The 26,015-nt window shown below is 43.5% G+C and overlaps 2 protein-coding genes across 3 annotated transcripts in view; one reads left to right on the top strand and one right to left on the bottom strand.

The window, feature by feature from the left end:
- The window catches only part of LRRC39 (leucine rich repeat containing 39), a 20,270-nt gene extending 10,844 nt beyond the window's left edge, over positions 1–9,426 (top strand). For both annotated transcript variants that reach the window (XM_063428420.1, XM_063428421.1), the window contains exons 6-9: positions 3,739–3,884; positions 4,392–4,544; positions 4,922–5,067; positions 9,166–9,426. In XM_063428420.1, coding sequence (XP_063284490.1) covers positions 3,739–3,884; positions 4,392–4,544; positions 4,922–5,067; positions 9,166–9,188 — 468 coding nt within the window. In that variant the 3' untranslated portion in view covers positions 9,189–9,426. The remainder of the gene's footprint in view (positions 1–3,738; positions 3,885–4,391; positions 4,545–4,921; positions 5,068–9,165) is intronic.
- TRMT13 (tRNA methyltransferase 13 homolog) lies at positions 8,740–26,015 on the bottom strand. Its single transcript, XM_063428419.1, has 11 exons — positions 25,764–26,015; positions 24,095–24,141; positions 23,927–23,993; positions 23,386–23,445; positions 13,700–13,769; positions 13,189–13,295; positions 12,410–12,577; positions 11,016–11,082; positions 10,867–10,941; positions 10,022–10,412; positions 8,740–9,938 (listed from the first exon to the last, which is right to left on the bottom strand). The coding sequence occupies exons 1-11, from the start codon at positions 25,914–25,916 to the stop codon at positions 9,773–9,775; spliced, it is 1,371 nt and encodes a 456-aa protein (XP_063284489.1). The 5' UTR covers positions 25,917–26,015; the 3' UTR covers positions 8,740–9,772.

Genomic DNA, 26,015 nt, shown 5'->3' with positions numbered 1-26,015 from the left:
GTAAAGCATCAAATGTTTGTTTGTTTTTTCCTATGGGACAATTCGGACTTTAGTGGATAACCCTGTATTGAACTCTGTTTGCCTTTCAACAACATTTTGTTGACAACGTAGAATGCATCATGAGCAATGGTATATAAAATCTAATACTATATTTTATATATATATATATATATATACACTGTATATATTTGCATAAATTATGTAGAAAAAAAAAAAGAGTTCTGAATTTTTTTTGTTAGTTTGCCAATCTAAATGTATTATAGTGGTTTTGCCGTACTCTTTATGTCCTATGCATGTAATTGTTTTAACCACTGTTAAGACAATTTATTAGGCAATAATAATAATAATACAACCCTATATCACTATCACCATCCCATGTTGGTATTTATTTTTCTTAATGTTCTTTAGTTATACAAGTCAAATATTTGTATAACACATACTTTTTTTTTCACTAAACAGTGGGGGGAGGGAGGGGGGAATCTTAAAAGAACTGGTAAATTTAGGAATCTGGAAGAACTGCAGAGTTGGGAAAATCGCTACTTTAAGATTTTTGTTTCAATTTACTTGCCAGTTCTCCATAATTCTCAGATAATAAGTTCCATCTTTGTTTGTTAGTGAAAATATAAAGAAGAATTGGTCCTTGTATTGCTTTCTACATATATCTTGTTTTACAAAGCATGTGTGGCCATTCAGAGATATAAATAGTTATTTATCAACAATGTATACAGCAATCAGCAGTGTGCACCACGGTACATGGAAAACTGGCAGCTGAATACACATCACTTACAAACGCTGGAGACAGACATTAAAGGATCACTATAGTCAACATATAAAAGCAAGAAAGACAGGTCCTCTAGCCTTCTTTCTTGCTTTTATATGAACTACCCATAAAAAAAAAAAAAAAAAATGATAATCGGCAGGCCGCGCTCCCTTTTTTGTCAAAATGATGAAGTAGCAGGGCTCAATCCGACGCTTCTCTTAGAAAAGCGTCATAGCGATCTGGTGCGCATGCGCAGATTCGCACTGCATCAATCATTTTATTCATAGAGCAGAATTGAATGCCGTCCTATGAATGAACTCTGCGCTCTACCGCGCATGTGCGCGGTATGCACGTTCGCGAGCTGAGCTGAGAGCTCAGCTCACTGTCTATGCCCGCCCCCCTCCTACGGCAACCCTCCTCAGCCCAAACTTAGTATACAAACACTATATACAGAGTGATCTCTATATATAGTGTTTGTATAAAAACCACACACATTTTAAAGAAATATTGTTAAACATACACACACACTCTATATCTATCTATCTATTTATATATATTTATCTTTCTATCTCTATATCTATCTATTGTCAGGGTATTTATATCGGCAGACATTTTGTGCTATGATAGAAATTAAAATGTATATTGTCAGTCACTCTGAACAGAGCAGACTCCATTTTGTTATTTTCAAGTTAACAAAAGACACAAGATTTCTATCCCTTCTGTAAAACTAACCACTTTGCCAGAAGCTAAGGAATGTATTGCATATACAAACCTGTTGATAAGAGATGAGAACTGGAGATGGACAGAATGTTAGCTAAATACTAATGGAATATAATTAATTCTAAACCCAGACATTTGTGACAGAGAAGATTAAATAATTTAATTTTACTTTCGATATTGTATAACGTCCCATTGTACGTTTAGGGGTCATACTTAGTTATAACTGTCATATTAGAAATTATAGCAGAATTTGCCAGACACATAGTCTGGACAAAACTTAAAGAAACTCTTTGATCTGACAGTAAACTTAAATTATAGACAACTATAAAGATAAGGTAAATGACGTCAAAATAGCCACCAGGAAAAGTTAACTCTTTCCTGGATAGGTATGTTTAGTGGGACGAGACTGCCCTCTATAGACCAAATACTTAAATTGTTAAAAGGAAGGTAACCACACCCCCAGTGTCCCTATTGGTCTATCAGCTAGTGAATTTTTCCTTTAAAAGTTAAGACAAAGGGAAGAGAGAGGTATGCAGAAAATGCAGAGAAAGCAAAGGGTATGCAAAGGAGGCAGTCAGGATCGCAGGCTAAGAAAGAAAAGCAGAGTCAGAGCAAGAAATCTAAAAAAGTTCCTACCTACTAATCTGATGAAAATATATACTCAACTGGTAATTATACTGCCTTCATTTAATTAATCTAAATGAATTAAAATTTTCTAATAGCATGATATATGACTGGATAAATCACGATCAGATTTCGATATTTAGAAATCTTAGTTAAATAGGAAGTACATGTTATAACCATTCTATTCTGCAGATAGAAAGGAATAATAATATGTATTAATGTGGCATATCACATGTTAGCATATCGTGATATTTATCCAGGTGTATTGATTTGCTCTAAAATAAGATAAAATATCTGTTTAGGCAAGTTAAAATTCTGCTTATAGAATTTGATAGATTTCTCATATTTGATGGTTCCAGGAAATGACTAATGAGCTGGTATAAATGTTATTTTATTTAAAATCACATGAGAATAGGTCTTAATTACCTAGGAGGTCTAGCCAGCATTGAAAGGGTTATTCTAACTGTCAGCTAAAGTTTTTATGGCTATTCACACTCACATTCACTCTCTCTCTCTCTCTCTCACACAGTGGTGTATCCTGGTTTTGTGCTCTCCTAGCCCCCCCCCCCCACCCCCACCAACCCCCCACACTCACTCACATTAACACTTTTATTTTATATATTTACCCCCCCCAGCCTCCTTACCTTTGGGAATGCTGGGGGGGAGGGGGTGGAGTTCTTTCTCCCTTGCTGCTGGGCAGGGGCGGCGCTGGCGTGCAGGCTGCTGGGCAGCTGGCGAGGGAGTACTTCCCCTGAGCACTCTGCTCAGCTCCCTCGCTGCAGAGTGGGGCTGGGAGCCGGAATATGACGTCATCTTCCGGCTCCCAGCCTCACTCTGCGGCGCGCGAAGGAGCTGAGCAGACAGCTCAGAGGAAGAGCTCCCTCGCCAGCCGCCCGCCTAGCCCAGCATGTCAGTTAGCCACAGGGCTAACAAGACATTTGCCCTGGGCATTTGGGGGCAATGTTTTTTGCCGCCCCTGGAAAATGCCGCCCAAGGCAAATGCCTTGTTTGCCTCGCGGCTAAAACGTCCCTGCTCTCACACTCTCTCTACATTTTTTAAATAAGTGTACTTACTGTTTGAAGTCAGGAGATCTCTGCATCCTCCTGCCTCATGTCTTCTGCCTTCAGCCTGTCAGCTGTCTGCTCTGGTGCGACAAGATGACCACCATTTTCTCCAGCACGTGGCGTTCAGTTATACGAACGGCGACCACACAAAGAGAGCACTTAATTCTGTGGTTTCTTTGAACTTAATGAGCCAGGGGGTGGTTGGTATTCGGTAGATTAATTTATCCACCAAACGCAAGGAAAGTAACTTGGGGAATACAGTATATCATTTTGTCACAATATATCCCAAATGCATATATGTATTTTCTTTTCCATGTTTTCATTGTGGGTACACACATGAAGAATTAGCTTACAGATGCAACATTTTAGCCCTACGCAACATTTTAGCTCAAATAATTTCAGTAATGTACATGCTCTCACACTTACTCTTATATTCTTAGCTACCATTTAAATAACTATAAACGTTCAGATTCAGAGTAGAAGTTCAACAATGTCTCTGACACTACCTGCCAGCTACCCTTCTAATAGGATTCATCTCAGTGGCTCTAATACTTACTCTTTTTTTCCAGCTTAGTTCACTGACACATCTCTTCCAACTGGACTTGAATATGAACCAGTTTGAAAGCATCCCAAGCGTTGTGCTGGACCTGCCATCTCTGGAATGGCTGGACATGGGCAGTAACAAGTTGCAGAAGCTGCCCTCAGATATAGATAAGTGAGTGTAACATACCATGTACCAAGATGTTGCCCACTCCCCCAAATAAAGTAAAAAGGTGAGCTTTACTTACCGGTATATAAACTCCCTTATTGGGTTTGACTGACACAGCCACCCGCCTCCCTAACTGAAATCATCAAGACTGATGATCTCAGCCAATCCAATGCTTTTCCAAGGGGAATCACTGCGAGGCTTGTATGCATGCGCAGCAAAACACTGCACCAGTCAGATGCTCTCAATGACAATCATTTGATCTATAACCAAGTTTGAGATTATAGTAGCAAAAGCGCCTCTAGTGGCTGTCAGTAAGACAGCCACTAAAGGCATGTTAACCCTGTAATGAGAATATTGTAATTCTTGCAAAATGACAGGGGCACTGCACACAGACCATTTCATTAAGGTGAAGTGGTCTGGGTGTCTTTAGTGTCCTTTTATGCTCTAATTATCAATACAATTGAACCAAACTTCTGATCTAAATCTTAAACTACAATGTAATTTCATCCATAGAATGCAGAGATTACATACAATATGGCTGCAGCGGAATGAGATTTCTGAGCTCCCAGACTCCATTAGTTGCCTGAGAAATCTGAATACATTAGTTCTAACCAGTAACAGGCTGAAAAGAATCCCACATTGTCTGCAGGGCCTGGGAAACCTACGGTAAGATCTAAGGGCACCATGTTCAGAGAAACAAATAATTATCAGCCAATGTACTGCCAGCACAAAGCTACATCAACACTTGAAATAAAGCGAACCCTTCCATAGTACTTGCAACAATCACAAATCTATGCTACCGTATTGCCTATAACATACTATCTGCACAGGTAAATTCTTGCAGTTACTATTTACATGTGTACACTATATTCCCTTTACCCTTTCTTGTGTAAGATTTACTTTGGACATTTTTGCATTGGGATCGATTTTATTTTTCAGAGATGTAAGGAACCTTTAAAAGGAAGATAGGCTCGGGGCATGTACGGTATTGCACATTGTTGGAGGTGCTCAGCTTAGAAATAAACATTGTTTGCTCTCAACAGATTCGTCAATTTCAGAGATAATCCTCTGGAGCTTCAAGTGACATTGCCACCTTGCCAAGAGGGAGAGGAAGAGGGAGAGAGGGAACTGTTTGGTCTGGAATTTATGCACTTGTATATTCAGGAATCAATAGGATGCTCCATAAAAGGTAGTGCTTTTGCACACACACCGGTATATCCAAATTTATTTTGCACAAGCGGTGTGCGCCCCCAAAAATGTAATGTTTAGGCAGAGCAGAATAAAAACTATATTGGAACACATATAGTTAAAAAATGATATACACAGATATATATGATATACCAACAACTAACAGCTCACCTCCCCTAACGCAGCCAGACAACAATATCCGGCACAACACAGGGAGCCTAGCCATGACACATGGAAGTGACACAAACCCGCAGCCCCACAACTTGAGTAAAAACTAAAACCCCACATAGAGAACCACCACCACCAGACTCATACTTGACGGGACCTGCTACACCGCACCATGCCCTATCTTAAACACAAAGAAGCACAAAACAATATAACACCTAAGTATGGATAACTAAGTTTTGTTTTAACATGTTACCGTTCTACTAAAAATTGTATAGCTCGACCCAAAAGGTGCAAACCACAAACGACACAGAACTTCAACCTCACTAGTGCACCTACGTGCACGACTGTCTGTAAAATTATTGCACCAAAACCGAAAATAAAGATTAAAAAAAAAAAAAAGATATACACATTAAGAAAAACACACTTAAAACACCATTAAAAGACTAAATGCCCTTGCAAAACACAAAAAAGAAAGTTGCAAGCAGGCGATATATATAAAAGCATCAGACCCCTGGAATATGACATAGTACCAAAAGCAGCAAGCTTACGGTCTTAGGTGGGGTTCACCCAAGGCAGGTTTCTGGTAATGAATAATAAAAAAAAAAATCAGTAGCGACTGGAATAATCTGTGTGCCTTTGAGAGGAGTGAAAGGATCTTAGTAGATAGTAGATAGCTGGTGGCGTGTAGCCTTGCTGGATGAAGATATTGTATAGTTCATAAGGAGGAAGGAGAGCATGAATAGTCTTAAAGGGACTCTCCAGTGCCAGGAAAAGATATCCGTTTTCCTGGCACTGCAGGACCCTGCATTGTCCCTTCCCCTCTCACCCCCCATCCCATGTTGCTGAAGGGGTTAAAACCCCTTCAGTGACTTACCTGAATCCAGCGCCGATGTCCTTCGGCACTGGGTCTGGCTCCGCCCACATTCCTGCCTCGCTGATGTCAATGGCAGCGCGCGCGCATTCGACCTCCCCATGGGAAAGCATTATTCAGTGCTTTCCTATGGGGATTCCGGAGACGCTGAAGCTCCTCATGCATAGCGTGAGGACCTCCAGGGTCGTTTAAAACACTTTTCGTGTTCTAAGAACACGGAGGTCCCTCTAGTGGCTGTCTGATAGACATAAAATGGAATACTTTGTATGCCAATTACAGCTAATTGATACATTCTAAAATGTAGATGTATTTGACTTGAGGTTAACAAAAGAATGAAGATTTTCCCTTAACCTAGTTTTGAGTTTGTGATATATCTGCCCTACATATTGTAGTCCACATGTGCAACTTAACAAGTAAATCACAGAGAGGGTATTGCAGTCAAAGGGAATCCATAGTCACCAGAACAACTGCAGCTCGAGATCAATTAGTCTGTGTCTGTCAGTGACGTCTGTGTGTTTGTCATTGAGTGTGTGACTGTCAGTGTGTACAGAGTGTAGCGGAGCAGAGCGCGGTACAGGAGCTTGTGTTTCCTGTGCCTGGCCAGACTGACAGGAGGTGCTCACAGAGAGAGCACTCCCTGTCAGTCTGGCCGGGTACAGAAAACTGAAGCTCCTTTAGGGGATCTGATCCGCTCAGCAATGCAACAATAGAGGTAGGAGGCACACCAGGAAGGGGAGTGTGACCACTAAAGGGGTGTGGGATGCACCGAGGGACAGGGAGGGAATGGGAGAGAAACACCAAGAGACAGGGAAAAGAGGGGGGAGGGGAGAAGAACACTAAGGGACCACTAATGGGAGGGGAGAGGGGCTGGTTAAGAGGCACATAGTTGAAGATGTTTTTTTTTGGGGGGGGGGGGGGGGGGAGGGGCGGAAAATGCATCTTCGCCTATGTACCTAAAAATCCAAGCACCAGCCCTGCTCTGAAGTATTAACAATGAAGGCACAGTCGCAGTTTAGAAATTGCCCTTCAAATTTGAGCCGGCTAGAGTGGAGTTTCAATGAATGTCAATGGACGGTGTGAGTTGCAAACAAATGGTCATACTGTGAGCTGGCTTAGCCGTGGACATTTCTAGTGGCAGCAGGGATAGCTGAACGTTTTGATATGTGTAGGTGGGCTTGAAAATGAGGGAGTGGTGGCAGTTTAGAAATCATGTCCTGATTTTTCAGCTTTTGCCAGCTCACACTCTAGTTTTGAACATTTTGTCATTCATTCCTATGGGATCAATTTCGCCACAAGAATGACGATATTCCGTTAACCATTCGGCGAAACGTTCCACAAAGTAATAGCAATCCGATCGGGAACAATCTGCACGTTTTGGTATATTTCTGTCTATGTAGTGTAAAAACTGTGGGAGGAGTTAGGGTGGCAAATTTGGCTATAATCAGAATAATATATATGTGAGATAACATTAAGTGGTCTTGCTATGCAAGAACACTTCATAATATATATGTGAGATAACATTAAGTGGTCTTGCTATACAAGAACACTTAATTACCAATTGCTTACATTTTGTTGGGGCTAGAATATTTTTTACATTGGGTGACTTGTTAAAGGGTCACTTGGTAACATGTTAAGCCGGGATCTTCAGTAAGTGTGTACTAGTACTTAAGGATCTTGATGATATCATTATTTAGTACACTGAATCTAGTTACAAATACTGGACCCTTTCCCTTCTCCATATTCTTAATACCAATCTTCGTAGTTTTAACCTGGTGATAGGAATATTAGTTAGATGATGTGTCCAGTAACAGTTTTAGGATACGATGATAGTCTATTCCCATCTGGTTCTTACAAGGGTATGTTCAGATCTGTACTATAAAGTGTGGCAATCTTTGATGATTCTCTGGCTCTGAGGTATGCTTTTCAAACAATCAAGGGGTTGTAGGCTTTCTCTAAGAATCAGCTCATCCTTAGGAATGATTCCTTATCATTATATTCCATAAGGCTACAATTCCTATATATTCGGGAAAACTTGTGGCACATTACCTATCCCCTGGGGGTGATGGCCACTGTGTGCTAGGAGGTATTCATTAACATTGTCATCATTATGGAAAGTTTTAGTAATACAATTAGTAGCCCCACTGCCAAGAGTGAGTTTAAAAAAAAATTAATATTGTCTTTATTCCAGTTTAAAGTAGGGAGAGGCCGATAATATTCCAATTAAGCGATTCTACATATGTAAATATCCAAATTTATTAGTGTTATTTAAAGTGGCTCTGTCACCTAAAACTTACCTTTATCCTATTGTTTCCTTTGTTTTCCCTTCCCCGCTCAGAATTTGTTCTTCTTTTCTGATGTGTTTCTCTTAAAAACATAAGACAAAGTAAGGGCTACTTTGTTTTATGTATTTTTCCTACATTTCACTAAAGGTTGGAGCTTAACATACATAAGACAAAATAATCCGCACTTTATCTTATGTTTTAAATATATATAGAACAGAAATGCAGAACAGATTCTGAAAGAGGAAGAGAAGAACAATAGGAGAAAGGCAAGTTTGTTGTGACAGAGACATTTTACATCTAGATTTGATGTACCAGATCTATTTGTATTGGGGGAAAAGAACAACAAATGAAGAAACTTATAAGGCTTAATTTATTTCAAATAAAAAAACAAAACCAACGTTTTGTAAATCCAAATGTAAAAGAAAACTCACATTACTAGTCACCCAGGCTACTTTATCACAACGAGGTGGTCTCGATGCAGTGGTCCTTTAGCTTTAAGCCTGCAATGTAAAACATTGCACATTTTTTCAGAAACTGAAATGTTTAAATCACCTCTCGTGGCCGTCATATGCAATCATGCTGCAGGAGGCAGAGAGGTAAACAAGACCGACGGCGCTGGAAAAAGTTATGTAAATCTATTTTAAAAATTGTGTGCTCCTTTAAAATTTCCAGGTATAAAAGTAACTCATAGGTCATAACATCTGTTTAGCAGTAATAAAAACATAAATTAAATACCGATTTTCAGGGGAATCAAACTAACAGCTGTATTCTCTTTCAGAAAACACAGACTGTATCCAATAAGATGGAACTGAAAATGTGAAATTAAAAGATGGTAAATAAGGAACAGGCAAAACGGAGCAAGTGTTCCAGTAAAAGTTTGAATTCAAGGTCTAATAATTTACACGAAGATGACACTTCATGAGAAGTTAACAAGATAAACTCTGAATCTGAGGTCAGAATGGTCCGTGAGAGGTCCTGCAGTGTTCAAATGTATCCAGTGACAAAATGCTGTTAATCAAAAAATATCTGATTATCAGAAGTCTGATTACGTGTGGAAAACCTCATGAAGAGCAAAGGACTCAGGTTTATTTATAGTCTGTACTGGTGGAGTACTAAATCTCCTTTGCAAGCTATTATCAAAATGTATCATACGCGTCACAAAAAAAAAAAAAAAAAAACCCTAAAAAAAAATAATAAAACAGCTTTATGTCCTGATTTTCCACTTCAGGACTAGGTTGAGGTAAATCTCTCAATTCTATGTCTCGGACATGTTGATCTGGATGGGTTTAAAATACTCGTAATCCATACTCATCTCTGTAGACTCATTTCTGCACTGTATGTCAACTATAAACCAAGCAACTAGCTTCCAGCATTCAATTATGCTGTTAGGGTAAGGCTGCAAGTAGAACATTCTCTAAGGAAACCTCAGGGTCCGTGTAATAATGTAGTGTTGGTCTATATCCCATGCTTTGCAAGTAATGTAGACGTCCTTGGTCGATCAGGAGCTTACAGAGACGTCCCAAATGCTCACGTTCATCCACAGTCAGAAACCTTAAAAACACAGACAGGACTTTAAAATCTAATTTTAAGACTGTAGTTAAACATTTATATAAAACTGTGAAGTTCTATCTCACCGTTGGATGGTCTCTGAATTACAGTCTAAATTATTCTGCTCATCTTTATTGTCTTCCTCATCCTCTTGGTCATTCTTCTTACCAGCATCAGTTGCTAGTCTGTGGAAGCCACACGTTGCCCAGCTGGACATGCGCTGACAAATGTTAAATTCTCTCTGCCCGAGGCCTAGATTTTCGAAAAAGTCTCTGCCTACATAGAATTGCCAGTCACATCGGTGGTGACAACATAAAGCAAGAACGATTCCTTCCACAGGGCTGTATTGATTTAGTGGAGAGTTACTGCTCTCTTTTTCATCTGAACTGTCCCCAGTGGGATTTAGTCTTGGACGCTTGCACTGAGGCTCTCCCAATGGAGAAGAGTAAGTCTGTGCAAGACAACGCAATGCCAGATCTGCAATAACACAAAGATAATGATCAATTTATAACATATATAGAATAAAAATCTCATGTTAAGAAGATGTGTGCCAAGCACAATTATATAACGACAAATTTCTAAGGGGTTTATTTTCTAAGCAGTGAGTAATAGCACTCTAACAACCAACTTGTAACATTTAGGCCAGAGTAGCTAAATGAAAAAAGCAAAACTCTCCCCAAACTAAATTGGCCACATATGCCAGAAGGTATAGTGTCCAAATCTCTAAGTGCCTAGATTTTAAACATATGCTACAATTTATGCATAGTGATTTTATTTTTCTACATCACTTGGTATATTAAGGAGTCAGCCTTCAAATATGTTTTATGTATACTAAAACAATGATATAATTCTGATAATAATCAATGTATATCAGACAATCACAGATAATTAATTTCTACTCTATACACCTTCCCCAAGACATTGCTCCTACCTGTCCCAGCTCCACACAGGTGCTTTCCAATTCCAATGACTGGAAGTTGCTTCTGAACAAGGCTGGGCACCCTATCTGAGAAAAACAAATTAGTTTTACACTGTCGTATTATCATTTCTCTAACCACTCCTGTATCTGATCACACCAACCTAAGCACAAATGCTGAATGTCAATATGAAGCCTCTCAAAAGTTGATTTTCTCTGCTTCCCATCTACCTGTAGTAAAGAACAGAATCAGTTACAATACACCTATAAAAATAAAGGAGCTGTGACCTAACCATTAAATATTTGAAAATAAATACTTGGACTAGGAAACGTACAACTACCTAAAGGGTGACACAGCACGAGGGTTAATACCTTAAGACTAATAATATGCCATGTCATCATTACAAACTAGTATTTAAAGGGACACCTTACCTTTGTGTGAAGAGTGTGTCTCCTTTTTTTACATTTTACAAAAAGTGCAGATTTTAATAGACATTGGCACTTTTATAAAATTTCCTTTTTGCACCCCTCTGGCTATCCGACAACCAGTCCTGTTATTTCTTGGTTTAGCTTAGTGGAGCTAAATGTAAGAGGCGGGAGATTGTTTAGAGCATCTGCCTTGCAAAGACTTCTCAGTGAGCTGCATTTGGAAGAGCCACAGAAAGTCTGGACAGGCTTAAAAGGGGAGGGCATGCAAAAGCTTTAGATATGCAGCTTTTACAATATATTTTTAGTTATACCCTCACTGAAATAAAATGCATAATTAAATGTGTTCATGTTTTGATTGGGGATATATCTACTAAACAATGATTTGTTTTCTTTGGGAGTGTTCAGTGGAGTGTCCCTTTAAGGATCCTATTAAAAACTGGAATGTCACATTAATTTAGTGATAGCAGGGCTCTGTAAAGCTTACCATTCTAAATAAATAGGACCTGCCATGCAAGCATGAGATATTTACGGACCTGACTGTGATGATGGCAAGTAATTTTATTGATCATTAAAATGTAAGAAGCAATGATCCGGTTGTACTGATTTAAAATGGCAGTCCAAGCAGCATAGCTACTAGCTTGCTACATCCTGCACTTTGTTACCCCTACTTTTACCCTTTGTGTCACTATACCCAACTCCCTCTAGCATGTAAGCTCATTGAGCAGGGAACTAAACCCCTCTGTTCCTGTGCATCCAACTTTTCTGGTTACAATTACGTGTCTGTTAGTCCACCCATTGTACAGCGCTATGGAATTTGCTGGCGCTATATATAATAAAATAATTATAGAACGGTTGTGAGCACGGCACCAGTTGTTTGCTAGTACCATAGTTATTACAATGAGTAGAAAATGTTGCCAAATTTATGTGGATTGTTGAATAGAAATCTACTAGTAAGGTAAGAACCTCCTTATCGGCATAGATTCCTGTTAAATTACCTTTTATGTTCCTGGTTGTGAACTGCTTCAAGACTCTCGTAGACATTATCCATGCTGTTAATTTGTCAGATGTTTTTGTGGTGTGAGGATGTGTGTGTTAAGGGGGTGGGGGGAGTTGGTTTGCAGACTCATACCTTAAATCTTGTAGTAGCTCTCTCCACCAAAAGAAAATGAACATTTTCAGCATCTTGTAAAGCAATGTCCACCCAGTGGGACAGCTTGCCACGTCCTGCACCAAATTCTACAAAGCATCGAGAGCCTCCTAGCAAACCCAAACTGTCCAAGTGACCCAAAATAGAAGCCTGTGGACAGGAAGGAGACAGGTCACTACATGTTGAGCTGAAATCCATCACATAATTCTTCCAATATATGCATCTTGTACCCTAGCCTCGCTAAGTACAGTATAGTAAAATCGTACTTCTATTCAAATCTGCAGCGCTGCCTCTGTCCCTGATCTTACAGCTGGCTGACATCATCAGAAATGATTCTGTGAGCCAATCACAATGCTTTCCCATATGAGACTGTCAAGGAAGGAGATTAGGGGCAGAGCACAAGTCAAACACACCCTCCTTATCGAGATGCATTGAATCAAGTTCAGTGTTTGCATGCAGAGTGGAGACAGTGAATGGCAGTACTGCACAGTGTGCAGCAGTACCCCATGAAGCACCTCTACCAACCATCTGAGGAGTGGCCAGTGGAAATATTGAAAAGACTGTTTGCTGCAAAAGGCCTGAAGGGAATGATTCTACTCATTAGCAGAAATACAATAAGCTGTAGTTGTTCTAGTGACTATAGTGTCCCTTTAAGGATTAAACGGTCCACTGAATTTAAGACTTAATTTCCACTGTATGTGCTGTGGGAAACATTAAAAATAAAGCTGTATCTATGTCAGAATAACCCAGTTTCCTCTAACCTGTTGCTTTAAGTGCTTTGCAGCAGACTCTCCATTCACAGGATCATTTAAGGCTTCTTGTAATGCCCAGTGGCTAAGTTTCTTGTCTGGTAATGGAGTGTTCAGTCCTGCACAAATATTCACATTTCATCTTTTATAATGTGTTTAAAATTGTGACAGATTTTCTGGATTTCTCACGGACAATATATTTAACTCCTTCACTACCAAAAAAATAAAACAATCATGAACAAACACACACACACCCCAGAATTACATGTACAAGTATTTGTATAAGATTGGTAAAGCTTGCAGGTTTAAAATTCAGAAACTATTTAAAATACAATCTTACAATCTTCTCTGTAATTATTCTGTATATTATTTGTTTTTAACAGAAAATCAACAATGGTTATTTTGCCTTTAAATTGTGTGTTATCTGTATATACTAAAATTAGAAAGCAACAATTCTATATAACTTTTTTAATAAACTATTACAATTTAAGGACTTTTGAACATTAGGCTTTGCTGGACCCACCAGTTGTGACTTGTACCAGTATCTCTATAAACTTGTGAAGATCTTCTTGGGACATGGAACTGATGGCCACCTAAATGTAGGAAGAGATTGGGAGAGGATTCACTGCTTGCTGCTGTCTCAAAAACAAAATCAAAAACACTTAGCTAATGCAAACTGTTGATCTACACTCTAGGCACCAACATATGCTATGTGTAATACATAGCATGTAAATCGCTAACAGGGTGTTTCTTTTAAAGCCGCTTTTGTATTGTACCTCAAGATGTGTAGAAAATAAACAGCTCATGGGAAGTACATTGAAAATATATCAAAGCATACGTGTTTAAAAAGAAAACCCAAGGGGGGGCGTGGCCTAGCAGCCGACAGAGATGGCAGCTTAATCAGAGAGCTCCCGCGCATCCACGCTGAATCCAGCACCAGTAAACCGCATCGCAACCGCAAACCGGCACCTACATGCCCCACAAGGGTCCCAGTGCCACCCCACGCAGGAAAAAAAGAGGGGAACTGCTCAATTCCTCCCCTACAGTGGCAGACATGTTCGCGGCCTCCAAATCCACACAGGCCGCACAAGATGGCCGCCGGACGTGCACACAAGGCTCCCAATCCCCAACTGCAGACACAGACAGGGGACTGCCCGGACAGACTGGGGATACCACCGCACAAATCCTACAGCAATTAACAGAGGTAAAAACGTTCCTGGCGGGAGAGATCACACGCAGTGCCCTAGATATTAAGGCAGAGATCCAGGCCCTAGGCGCCCGCACAGCAGAACTCGAGCAGCGCATGGAAACACTAGTACAAGGCCACAACACAGTAATACAACACTCCACATCCCTAAATCAACACCTCAGCGAACTAGAGAGGCAAGTAGAGGACCTCTCCAACCGCACCCGGCGGAACAACCTCCGAGTCAGGGGCTGGCCAGAAACAACACAGGAAGGCCCCCTGGCACCCATCATGGAGGCATACTTCAGCAACTTATTGCCAGACATACCCAAGGCTCAGTGGGCAATGGAACGGGCACACAGGGCTCTGCGTGCTCGGCGCCCGAACACAGATGCGCCGCGAGACATCATAATATGCTTCCACTATTTTACAACTAAGGAAGCCCTCCTGAGACACAATAGACACCATGAATTCACCTACAAGGGTAAATCCATAGCCCTATATCAGGATCTGGACCCGAGCACATTGCAAAGAAGGAGGGAGTGGAGGCCGTTGACAGATATACTACGGCAGAATGAAATCCGCTTCACCTGGGGCCACCCATTTAAAATTGTGGCCTTCAAAGCTGGGAAGACATTCGCCTACCAACCGGGAGGAGACCCGAGAAAATTCCTCAAGGACCTCGACATCGCAGCACAGCGAGACTTCGCCCTGCCAGGACCTGCTCGACCGACTCTCACACCCCTCCCAAGGGACTGGTACACGGTCGCAGCACAAGCGGATAAAGAACACTGAAACCTGAAGCATGACCGCACGACCACAATGTTCGAAGCAGCAAGCTCTACACACCGGACAGTTAAGTTCTTCCAGATGCTGACCCCACGACATGTCGCACCATACTCTATTTTGCTTTTACTTGACTTTCCCATCATTCCTTTTTCTCTTGTACGCTTAATGGACAAGGATGGAACTGTCGTTGGCATAGTAATACGCCCTGTAAACTGCACACAAACCTAGACGGTACAGTACCAAAGTCGTGGGCTGGGCCCTGAAAGGCCCTTCACACAGGGACGCAGCATGCTATACCAAACCGAACTTTATTTCACTTTTATTGGCTCAGCCTTTGTTTTCTACATGCCTATTACATGCTGTGTAACTACAGCAGGAAATGGCGGTAGCACGTTATTAGGGGGAGGTGGGGGGGGGGGGGGAAGGGCTAGATGACACACTGCATGGTACCCAAAAAAAAAAAAAAAAAAAAAAAAATTATTACAAACATAAAAAAATATGACAGCACGGTACCAAGGACGCACGATGGCCCCTGGGGGACTAAAACACATGGAGACCGCACACACTGAGGGAAACACTTTTTCGCCATTATCCGTCACAACTCTGCTAGACTGGGTAACCAACGCTAGAAACGTTATTAATGTGACGGGGGGGGGACGGGGGTGGGGGTGGGGGTGAAGGACAGGCTGACATACTGCAAAAAGCATAAACACTTAGACAGCGGACGAGGGGCTTGGGCTCTGACCCACCACATCCAATGACAGCACAGTGGAGGCCATAAGTCACTCCCCCACACTCCATCAAAACATACACGCTATAGACAAAAATGGAAACCACACCAAGGCGAACACCCAGTAGACATGAAACAATAGAAACCCAGGATAGACAACATAACAGGTAATAATACCCTCGGTCACATCGCAAGACCCTAGTACAAGGGCCATAACACACAGCGGGTTGCCACCCACACTACAGTGGACAGGCGCGGGGCACTCACCAACTCTGAGGGGTGACCTTTCACACGCCACTCGGAGGGGGTGCACACCCCCACTCTAATCTGGCACAGGTTAAGACCAGATGGTTATCAACTGTTTATTTTCTATGTATATGTAAATGTTTATTGACAATGTTTTTTGATACTCAACTTTTCTTTCTTTCTCTTACACTATATTTTAAGACAAGTACTACCTCACAGTCACGCCTCCCTGCCTGGATGCTGTCCGCGCCGCCGGGGAAGGGTCCCACGACCGATCCCGCACACACTGCCATCTGCGGTTCCCGGAGGACTGGGGACCACACCACACCCATTGCACCGATTGCGCCATCACATGGCACTTAAGGTACTATCTTTCAATGTCAAGGGCCTCAACTCGCCCAACAAGCGTAGGTTACTGGTGAGGGACCTAAAGACCAAGAAAGTAGACATTGCACTAATACAGGAGACACACCTCCCCAGGTCGGCGACCACCAGACTAACGGACAGAACTTACACGACAGTGTACGAAGCACGCTCACAACGTAAGCGGGCAGGAGTGGCGATACTCCTGCGTAGGAGTTGCCCACTGCACGTTACGACCATTCACACCGACCCAGAGGGGAGATTCGTGTACATAGGGGGCACCCTCTACACCACCAAGGTGCATATCATTAATGTATATGCCCCCAACGAACCAGACCAACTGTTCTGGGCAAATCTGGAGATGTTGGTGGCCGGGGTGGGAGGGGGAGTCCTTCTTGTTGGAGGCGACTTCAACGCAGTGCCAAGCCCGGCAGTCGACAGGAGCTCAAAACCAGGCACAGTGCGATCGCAGGGCAGAGGGAGCCAAGACAAGCAACTACACACATTCCTAACACACACAGGCCTCCTAGACGCCTGGCGGCTACAACACCCAACCACAATAGACTACACTTTTTACTCTGCACCACACAACACCTACTCCAGAATAGATAACATGTTTCTCAATGGAGCAGGGATGGCCAAGGTTCTACACACAGACATAAACAGCATCACATGGTCAGATCACGCAGACATAACACTTACATTAGGCAACCTATGCTACAAAGCCAACTGGTCATGGAGGCTTAATACTAGCCTCTTAAATGACGACATAACACAAGCCACGACCCGACAAGCCATCACAGAATACTTTGAGTTAAACACAACCCCCGAAACTAGCCCTACCACGACCTGGGCAGCGCATAAAGCAGTCATACGCGGCCATTTTATAAAACTAGCCACCCAGAAAAAACGAGCCAAAACAAAACAGCTACTCGACCTACAGTCCACCCTGCGTAAAAAAGAACAACAACACAAAACGAATCCGACAGACACGAACCTTAGGGAACTCAACAACCTCAGACACTCTATCAGAGACCTCACCCTGGAGGCGGTATCACGCTCCATACTTTGGTCCAAACGACTGTTCTATGAGAAGGCAAACAAGACAGATACACTCTTGGCCAGGGCGCTTCGCCCAAGACCGCAAGGCAAAACCATAACAAAAATACGCACAACAGCAAACACACTAGCCAGAACACCTGAAACGATCAACGAAGTATTCACATCTTACTTCTCAGATCTATACAATCACTCCCCCCAACTCCGGACCACCAACGCGACATATATGTCAGACATACGCCAATTTCTCTCCGAGCTCGCAATTCCAAAAGTGAACGGAGCAGAGGCTGACGCACTGCAAGAACCAATTACACAAATCGAGGTAGAGGCAGCCATAGCATCCCTGAAAGGCAATAAGGCACCAGGACCAGATGGCTATGACATCAGTTATTACAAACAATTCAAGGACGTATTAGCCCCCCCACTCACGACCCTTAGTAACCACTTTCTGCAGGGCGGGACACCTGATAGCGACATGGCAACGGCTAACATTATCCTTCTACCAAAACCAGGGAAAGACGACACACTAGCCCCGAGCTACAGGCCAATCTCACTTATCAATACTAACCTTAAAATATTTGCTAAAATATTGGCGTCCAGACTCACCCCCCTACTCCCGCGATTGGTCCACCCGGACCAGGTGGGCTTTATGCCAGGCCGCCAATTATACGAAAACACGCGACGAGGGGTCAGCACAGTCTGGCACATGGGAGCATCCGGGGCGCCTTCTCTGGCACTCTCACTGGATGCGGAGAAGGCGTTCGACAGGGTGTTATGGCCTTACTTATTCGAGCTACTCCGATTCCAAGGGTTCCCAGAGACCTTTGTAACAGCAATACAAGCATTATACACCGACCTGAGGGCACAAATACTCATCACCGGGGCACAAAAAACACCCTTCACCATGGGAAACGGCACCAGACAGGGATGCCCATTATCCCCCCTACTCTTCGCATTAACCTTAGAGCCACTATTACAAGCCATTAGGCAGCACCCGCACATCCAGGGCATCGAGATAGGGGGCACCCCATTCACGGTCTCGGCATATGCCGATGACGTCATGCTGACACTCCGAGAACCGATGCACTCTCTCCACCATTTAACGCTCGTACTAGAGCGATTTGGAAATATAGCAGGGTATAAAATCAACTACACCAAATCCGTGGCAATGCCCTTCCACCTAGAGCCCCCGGCACTTACTCACATACGCGACACGTATCACTTTAAAATAACCACTGACGAATTCATGTATTTAGGGGTACGATTAACAGCGAACACATCCTCCTTATTTGCCCGCAACTATACACCCCTGTTCCAAACCCTTCTCACAGAACTAGAGCAGTGGACAGACAGGCCCATCTCCTGGATGGGGCGAGTAAACTCTATAAAAATGAATGTGCTACCGAGGATACTGTTCCTCTTTCAAGCACTCCCCATAAGAGTAACCCGGGGGGACCTGACAGGCATACAAAGAGCAATAGATGCCTTCATCTGGCACAACAAACGCCCAAGAATAGCACGCACCCTCATGTACAGACCGAAACCCAGGGGGGGACTGGGACTACCCAACATATACGCCTATTATCTAGCCGCACAGCTGACACAGGTGATACAGTGGCACACACCTCCAGGCAAGAGGCGATGGGTAGATCTGGAGTCATTGATGACAGGTCAGGATCTCCCACAATTTTTCATATGGGCACCCAGAACACAAAGAGCCATATTACGAACAGCGAATCCAGCCATACTCAACTCCATACAGATATGGGACCAAACCAAAACGAAGTACGCCCTCAGCCCCCAATCATCCCCCATGACACCAGTTCTTCGGAACAGGGCTTTCCCCCCCGGAATGCAGGCAAGAGACTATAAGGGGATAGAGGCCACGGGGCTCCAAAGATACGTCCACCTATACGTGAACCAAAACGTAGTCACTTACGAACACCTAACCACCAAAGCCACCTTACACACGAGAGATTACTTTAGGTACATACAGATCCGAGACTTCGCACAAAAACCAGAAATACGAAAGGCGGCCCTGACACCACTGACCTTCTTTGAAAAACTATGTTACAACGAGACAACACAAACCAAACTTATCACACTACTATACGACCACCTAAACGGGACTCCGGACAGGGAGGGCGTACTACGATACACCGACCAATGGGAAGCCGACCTGGGGGAGGTACTAGAGGGAACGGAGTGGCAAGATATATGGGAAGCATGCAGCAAAACCACAATATGTGTAACACTCCAAGAACAATCTTATAAAACATTATTTCGTTGGTACATGACCCCAGTGAAACAGAAACACATGAGATTGAGCCCCACAGACGATTGCTGGCTAGGGTGCGGGGGTCGAGGCACGTATATACACATGTGGTGGGGATGCCCGAAGGTCACAGAATACTGGCGCAACATTGTAGAACTCAGCTCCCAAATCCTACAAAAGCGAATGGGTTTAGACCCATGGGCGTGCTTACTCTCAAGACCCACAGAGGGCCTCACCAGACACGAACAAAGACTCCTTAACATGCTCTATTTAGCGGCCCGAAGGTCCCTAGCGCAACAGTGGTCATGTCCAGACCTCCCACAGATATCCCTGGTTAAGACGAAAATGAGGGACAATTATATAATGGATAAATTGACCTCCCAAGTACGAAGCACAATGACTAAGTTCCAAAAAGTCTGGGCCCTGTGGGAGCAGTATGATACTTAGAACGATGACTCGGGGCGCAGGGCAGCATCCACGCGATCCGAAACAGGCGGAATTGAGTCACACCACACACCAAATACCACACCAACACTCGGACAGGTGGTAGCGGCACCACTACCGGACGAGTGAAGGGAGAAAACCCGGAACATAAAAGAGCAACTCGAGGGGACTGGCAACCCCCATCCTTAATTCACCCGGACACCATACCAAACTGATAATTACACACAGGTACTTGTCTCTAACTCTCTACTTTTCCTTTCTATCTATCTACTAAAGGCAAGCACTCTAGACCTGCAAGTGGGCAGGAGGGGAAGGCGGATTACAACATGCTAACATTCCGCGGAATACAGAGGGGAGCGGGTGCGCAGTCGCACGGCCCAAGAGGCGGGGGACTGACACTCTACTCCCTAAGCCTAACTCTCCACATCAATGCTATTGTATATAGTTAATATAGCTTGCCACCAAATTAGAAAATCTCAGACGAAGACACCAACAAAACATATGATGTATATAACATGCCTAAACTAACAACTGTCATCTGCATTCTGTAAACCAGTGGTAGTCAACCTTTTTTTACCTACCGCCCACTAATGCATCTTTTTGGTTGAAAAAATTTCCTTACCGCCCACCAGTTTTCGCGCAAATGCGGAATATTTTTAAGAAAGGAGGGTGTTTTTAAAAAAAAAAAAAAATGTACGTACATTTATCTTTTTATTTCTACTTAATGCAGGTTTATAAGGTTTTTAACTTTATAAAGTTTAATGAGAAAACAATAAAGTAAATTGAAATTACCTTTACTAGTGATTAATGAGATCCTTGAGGTTGATGCTGCGAGACTAAATATTTGATATCTGGTTCGATTTTCGTAAGGAACAAACGAAGGTCTCTTTCAGTGATATTCAGACGACTTCTCTGTTTGCTCATAATATGATTTCTCATTTGTGCGTCAGCTCATCTCCTCTCCCTCCTCAATTCCCCTCCCCACCTTTTTTTCCCCTTTTTTCTATTTTTTAACCGTCCTTATAGCAATGCCCAGTAGGAAGGCTGAGCTAGGTAGCCCACTTACTATAGTCCACTATAACAGACAGGCACACATACAAGACACACACACAAAGACACACACACAAAGACACACACACACACACACAAGACACACATACAGACACACACAAAGACACAGACAGGCACACATACACGACACATACATACAAACAGACAGGCACACATACAAACAGACACAAACAGACATGCACACACACATGCAAACATACACATAAGACATACATAGACACACACACACATGCAGACACACACACAATGACACATACATACAAAGACAAGACACACACACACACATATATACAGACAGACACATACACACACAAGACACACATACGACACACACAGACATACAAGACACATAGACAGGCACACATACACACCTACAGACACACAAGACACACAAAGACACAGACAGGCACACATACACAAGACACATACATACAAACAGACAGGCACACATACAAACAGACACACACAGACATGCACACACACATGCAGACACACACATAAGACATACATAGACACACACAAGACACACATACAATGACACATACATACAAAGACAAGACACACATACATACAGACACACACACACACATATATATATACAGACAGACACATGCACACACAAGACATACATACAAAGACACATACAGACAGACACACACACACAAGACATACACACACACAAGACATACCTACAAACACACACACACATTATATTTAAGTCACCCTCCTGTTTCCTACCTTTAAGGTGCAGGAGGGTGACTTTTGCTGGGGTCCAGTGGTGGCTCAGGTGGATGGGAGTCAGAGTTCCCACTCTGACTCCCTCTGCTTCCTCCCGCGCGGCTCTCAATTTTAGCTGGGAGGAGTGACCGGGGAATCACTTCCTCCCAGCTCTGATGTCATCACAGGGGGCCCGGTCGCGCTGTTAAAGCGCCCAGCGCTGACCAGGCCCCCTTACAATCCGCATCCATCGGGTGGCCCTGACAGCATGGGCCACCCGATGGACACTTTGGAAGGCGGCCCCGGCGGTTTGCCGCGCGGGCTGGGGCCGCAAATGGTCACAGCGGTACCCAGTCGCACGGGTACCGCCGGCTCGCGCCCGCCCGATCAACCTGGAAATCCCTACCGCCCACCTGGAATCCTGAAACGCCCACTAGTGGGCGGTAGGGACCAGGTTGACGACCCATGCTGTAAACCATTATATGACACTGCGCTGTCACTTGCATAAATGTAACCACTTACAATGTTTACCATCTGCTTCGTCAAACCAAAAATAAAGAATTTAAAAAAAAAAAAAAAAAAGAAAACCCAAACAATTAGTTTCAAATCACTTTTGAAGAACCTGGGCATCAGAACAAATGCTCTTAACCCCTTAAGGACACATGACGTGTGTGACACGTCATGATTCCCTTTTATTCCAGAAGTTTGGTCCTTAAGGGGTTAAAGGAACATTTTAGCATTAGAAATACATGTACTTCCAATGCTATACTTTTCATCTATCTATAGGTGGTCTGCTCCCCTCCCCCCCCACCCCGCCTTTGAGTGTCTAAAAGGAGAATTTTACTTACCTTTTAGCCCTCGCCATGCCAGTCTCCACAATGCTGCTCCGCCTCCTTGGCTGAATGCTGAAAGATTATCTCGGCAAACCATCCAATTGGTCATTATGAGACCAATCTGATTCATTAGCCAGCTATAGAGGTAGAAGAACTTCTAGTGGCTCGTCAGGCAGACAAGCAGTGTATTAACCCTTCCATGCTAATAATGCTGTTTCTATATTGCAGGGAAAAAAATTAAAGGTCCACTGCACTAAGATGAAGTGATTTGGGTGACTATTGTGTGCCTTCACAAGAGCACTCCATGTACCATAACCACTGCTGTAGTGGTTACGGTACCAGGAGTGCCTCGGTGGCCTTGCAGGGTAAGTAGTGACACTTTGTGAACGGCTTGACAACTTACCTGGGGTCTGTGAGTCAATGTATTTAAAATTCAAGAGAGATCATGCCGTGCATAGGATACCCAAATTATGATAAGAAAACACTTTTTTCATACCTGCTCTTCACATGAGACTCTATCAAGTGATCCAGCGTTCACATTGTGCATATAAAACACCTAAAAAGCATGTTAAAGTTACCAAAGTTGACACTGGATGAATTTCAAATCAACTGAAAGATCAACACGTGCTCATTTTTTATTACACACTTTTTTTTATTTAACTCCTAGAAGACAATACTAATTAATTTAAAGAATTTTTAAAGCACAAAAATGAAAGCATCTTATTTGGTAAAAAAATACAAAAATAAATAAAATAAAAAAGTCATTACATTTGGTTAAAAAAAATAACCATTTAGGTTATAGACACAGCTAAGCTATTTTAGCCTATTTGTTTTAAATTAAATTTCCCATTCACTACAATTCCGTGTTTAGTTTATAGACCCAAATGCAAGACAATTTACAGCAGGTACCCTAATTATAACAGATTTATCAGCAAAACCTTTAGAGATCACATAAAACTGAAAACAATTAGTAGGGAAATGTCTACTGTGTTTTGGTTGAATTGCATTCATTAACAGACGTATGACATACTACATACCGGCAGTGGTTTCTCTCTGGAGTTACATTTTTTAAGGTGTTTTTGGAGCTGATCCTCATACACTGTGCTATATTTAAAAAAAAACAACAACAAAAAACCACATGAGGGGGAGGTAAGATTTACAGCTAAAATATATTATTCAAAAGTAGTTAAAGCTTGGTAACTTACTGCTTGGGATCCAAAGGGCAAGGGATACGCTTCCGACTGTTTTGCTCCTGGAATAAAAGTACACATCGTTATACTATGTACCCAAAATTCCTACCCGTTTGTTTTATAACCTACATACCGATTTCAGCTATACACCTTTTAAGGTTTTCTTACATGAGCATCGTTTGTTAGTGAGTTAATTTTTTCTTAATTCTGAAGTAATGTTGTGCTAGTCTCAAGTATGGATTCCCTAGCAAAGTCTCTTGTATACACCATGGTAGAGCTTGTAAGTCCTCAGCTGGACAAACCTTTCTCATATGGTGGGGGCCGGTAGAAAGTTGCAATGTAGGACACTAGAGGACCAAATTTGAGGTTGAACCACTCTGAAGGCAAGACAATGCCGGGACCCTCCAGCCCCTCTGAAGGCAAGACAATGCCGGGACCCTCCAGCCCCTCTGAAGGCAAGACAATGCCGGGACCCTCCAGCCCCTCTGAAGGCAAGACAATGCCGGGACCCTCCAGCCCCTCTGAAGGCAAGACAATGCCGGGACCCTCCAGCCCCTCTGAAGGCAAGACAATGCCGGGACCCTCCAGCCCCTCTGAAGGCAAGACAATGCCGGGACCCTCCAGCCCCTCTGAAGGCAAGACAATGCCGGGACCCTCCAGCCCCTCTGAAGGCAAGACAATGCCGGGACCCTCCAGCCCCTCTGAAGGCAAGACAATGCCGGGACCCTCCAGCCCCTCTGAAGGCAAGACAATGCCGGGACCCTCCAGCCCCTCTGAAGGCAAGACAATGCCGGGACCCTCCAGCCCCTCTGAAGGCAAGACAATGCCGGGACCCTCCAGCCCCTCTGAAGGCAAGACAATGCCGGGACCCTCCAGCCCCTCTGAAGGCAAGACAATGCCGGGACCCTCCAGCCCCTCTGAAGGCAAGACAATGCCGGGACCCTCCAGCCCCTCTGAAGGCAAGACAATGCCGGGACCCTCCAGCCCCTCTGAAGGCAAGACAATGCCGGGACCCTCCAGCCCCTCTGAAGGCAAGACAATGCCGGGACCCTCCAGCCCCTCTGAAGGCAAGACAATGCCGGGACCCTCCAGCCCCTCTGAAGGCAAGACAATGCCGGGACCCTCCAGCCCCTCTGAAGGCAAGACAATGCCGGGACCCTCCAGCCCCTCTGAAGGCAAGACAATGCCGGGATCCTCCAGCCCCTCTGAAGGTACGACAATGCCGGGACCCTCCAGCCCCTCTGAAGGTAAGACAATGCCGGGACCCTCCAGCCCCTCTGAAGGTAAGACAATGCCGGGACCCTCCAGCCCCTCTGAAGGTAAGACAATGCCGGGACCCTCCAGCCCCTCTGAAGGTAAGACAATGCCGGGACCCTCCAGCCCCTCTGAAGGTAAGACAATGCTTGCACCCTCCAGTCCCTTTGAAGGTAAGACAATGCCGGGACCCTCCAGCCCCTCTGAAGGTAAGACAATGCTGCGACCCTCCTGCACCATAACAATTTCAATGAGTTGAAGTTGTTATTAGAACAAGTGAAGTGACAGTTTTGCTATAATGTGATATTGTAAAGCAGAACTTTTCATTGATCAGGACTCCCACCACCATAACCACTGCATCTACACACTTAGTTTCCATCTCTCCTGTTTATGTTTTGTATAAATGTCTGTGAGTAAATCTATTCCATACCTCCCCATGCTGGGCATGTTCCCCACACAATCTCTTCCCCTCGGACACAACCATCTTACAGAACCTCCTCTTCCTCTGCACAAAGTAACTACATCTCCCGGGGACTGGGTTTGCTGGGGGCCCCACATCTAACCGGGGGCCCTGTGACTCCATCACTGTGTGAGCAAGCCTCTATCTGAATGACACCGGAGTTCACAGTTTTTCTCAATGTCTCTTGGTGATGCCCGTAATAAACATGGCTGCTCGAGCCAC

Source organism: Pelobates fuscus, chromosome 7 (assembly GCF_036172605.1).
Source record: "Pelobates fuscus isolate aPelFus1 chromosome 7, aPelFus1.pri, whole genome shotgun sequence".
Lineage (NCBI taxonomy): Eukaryota > Metazoa > Chordata > Amphibia > Anura > Pelobatidae > Pelobates > Pelobates fuscus.
The sequence above is the reverse complement of the archived record's forward strand: the minus strand, read 5'-3'. Positions and strand labels throughout refer to the sequence as shown.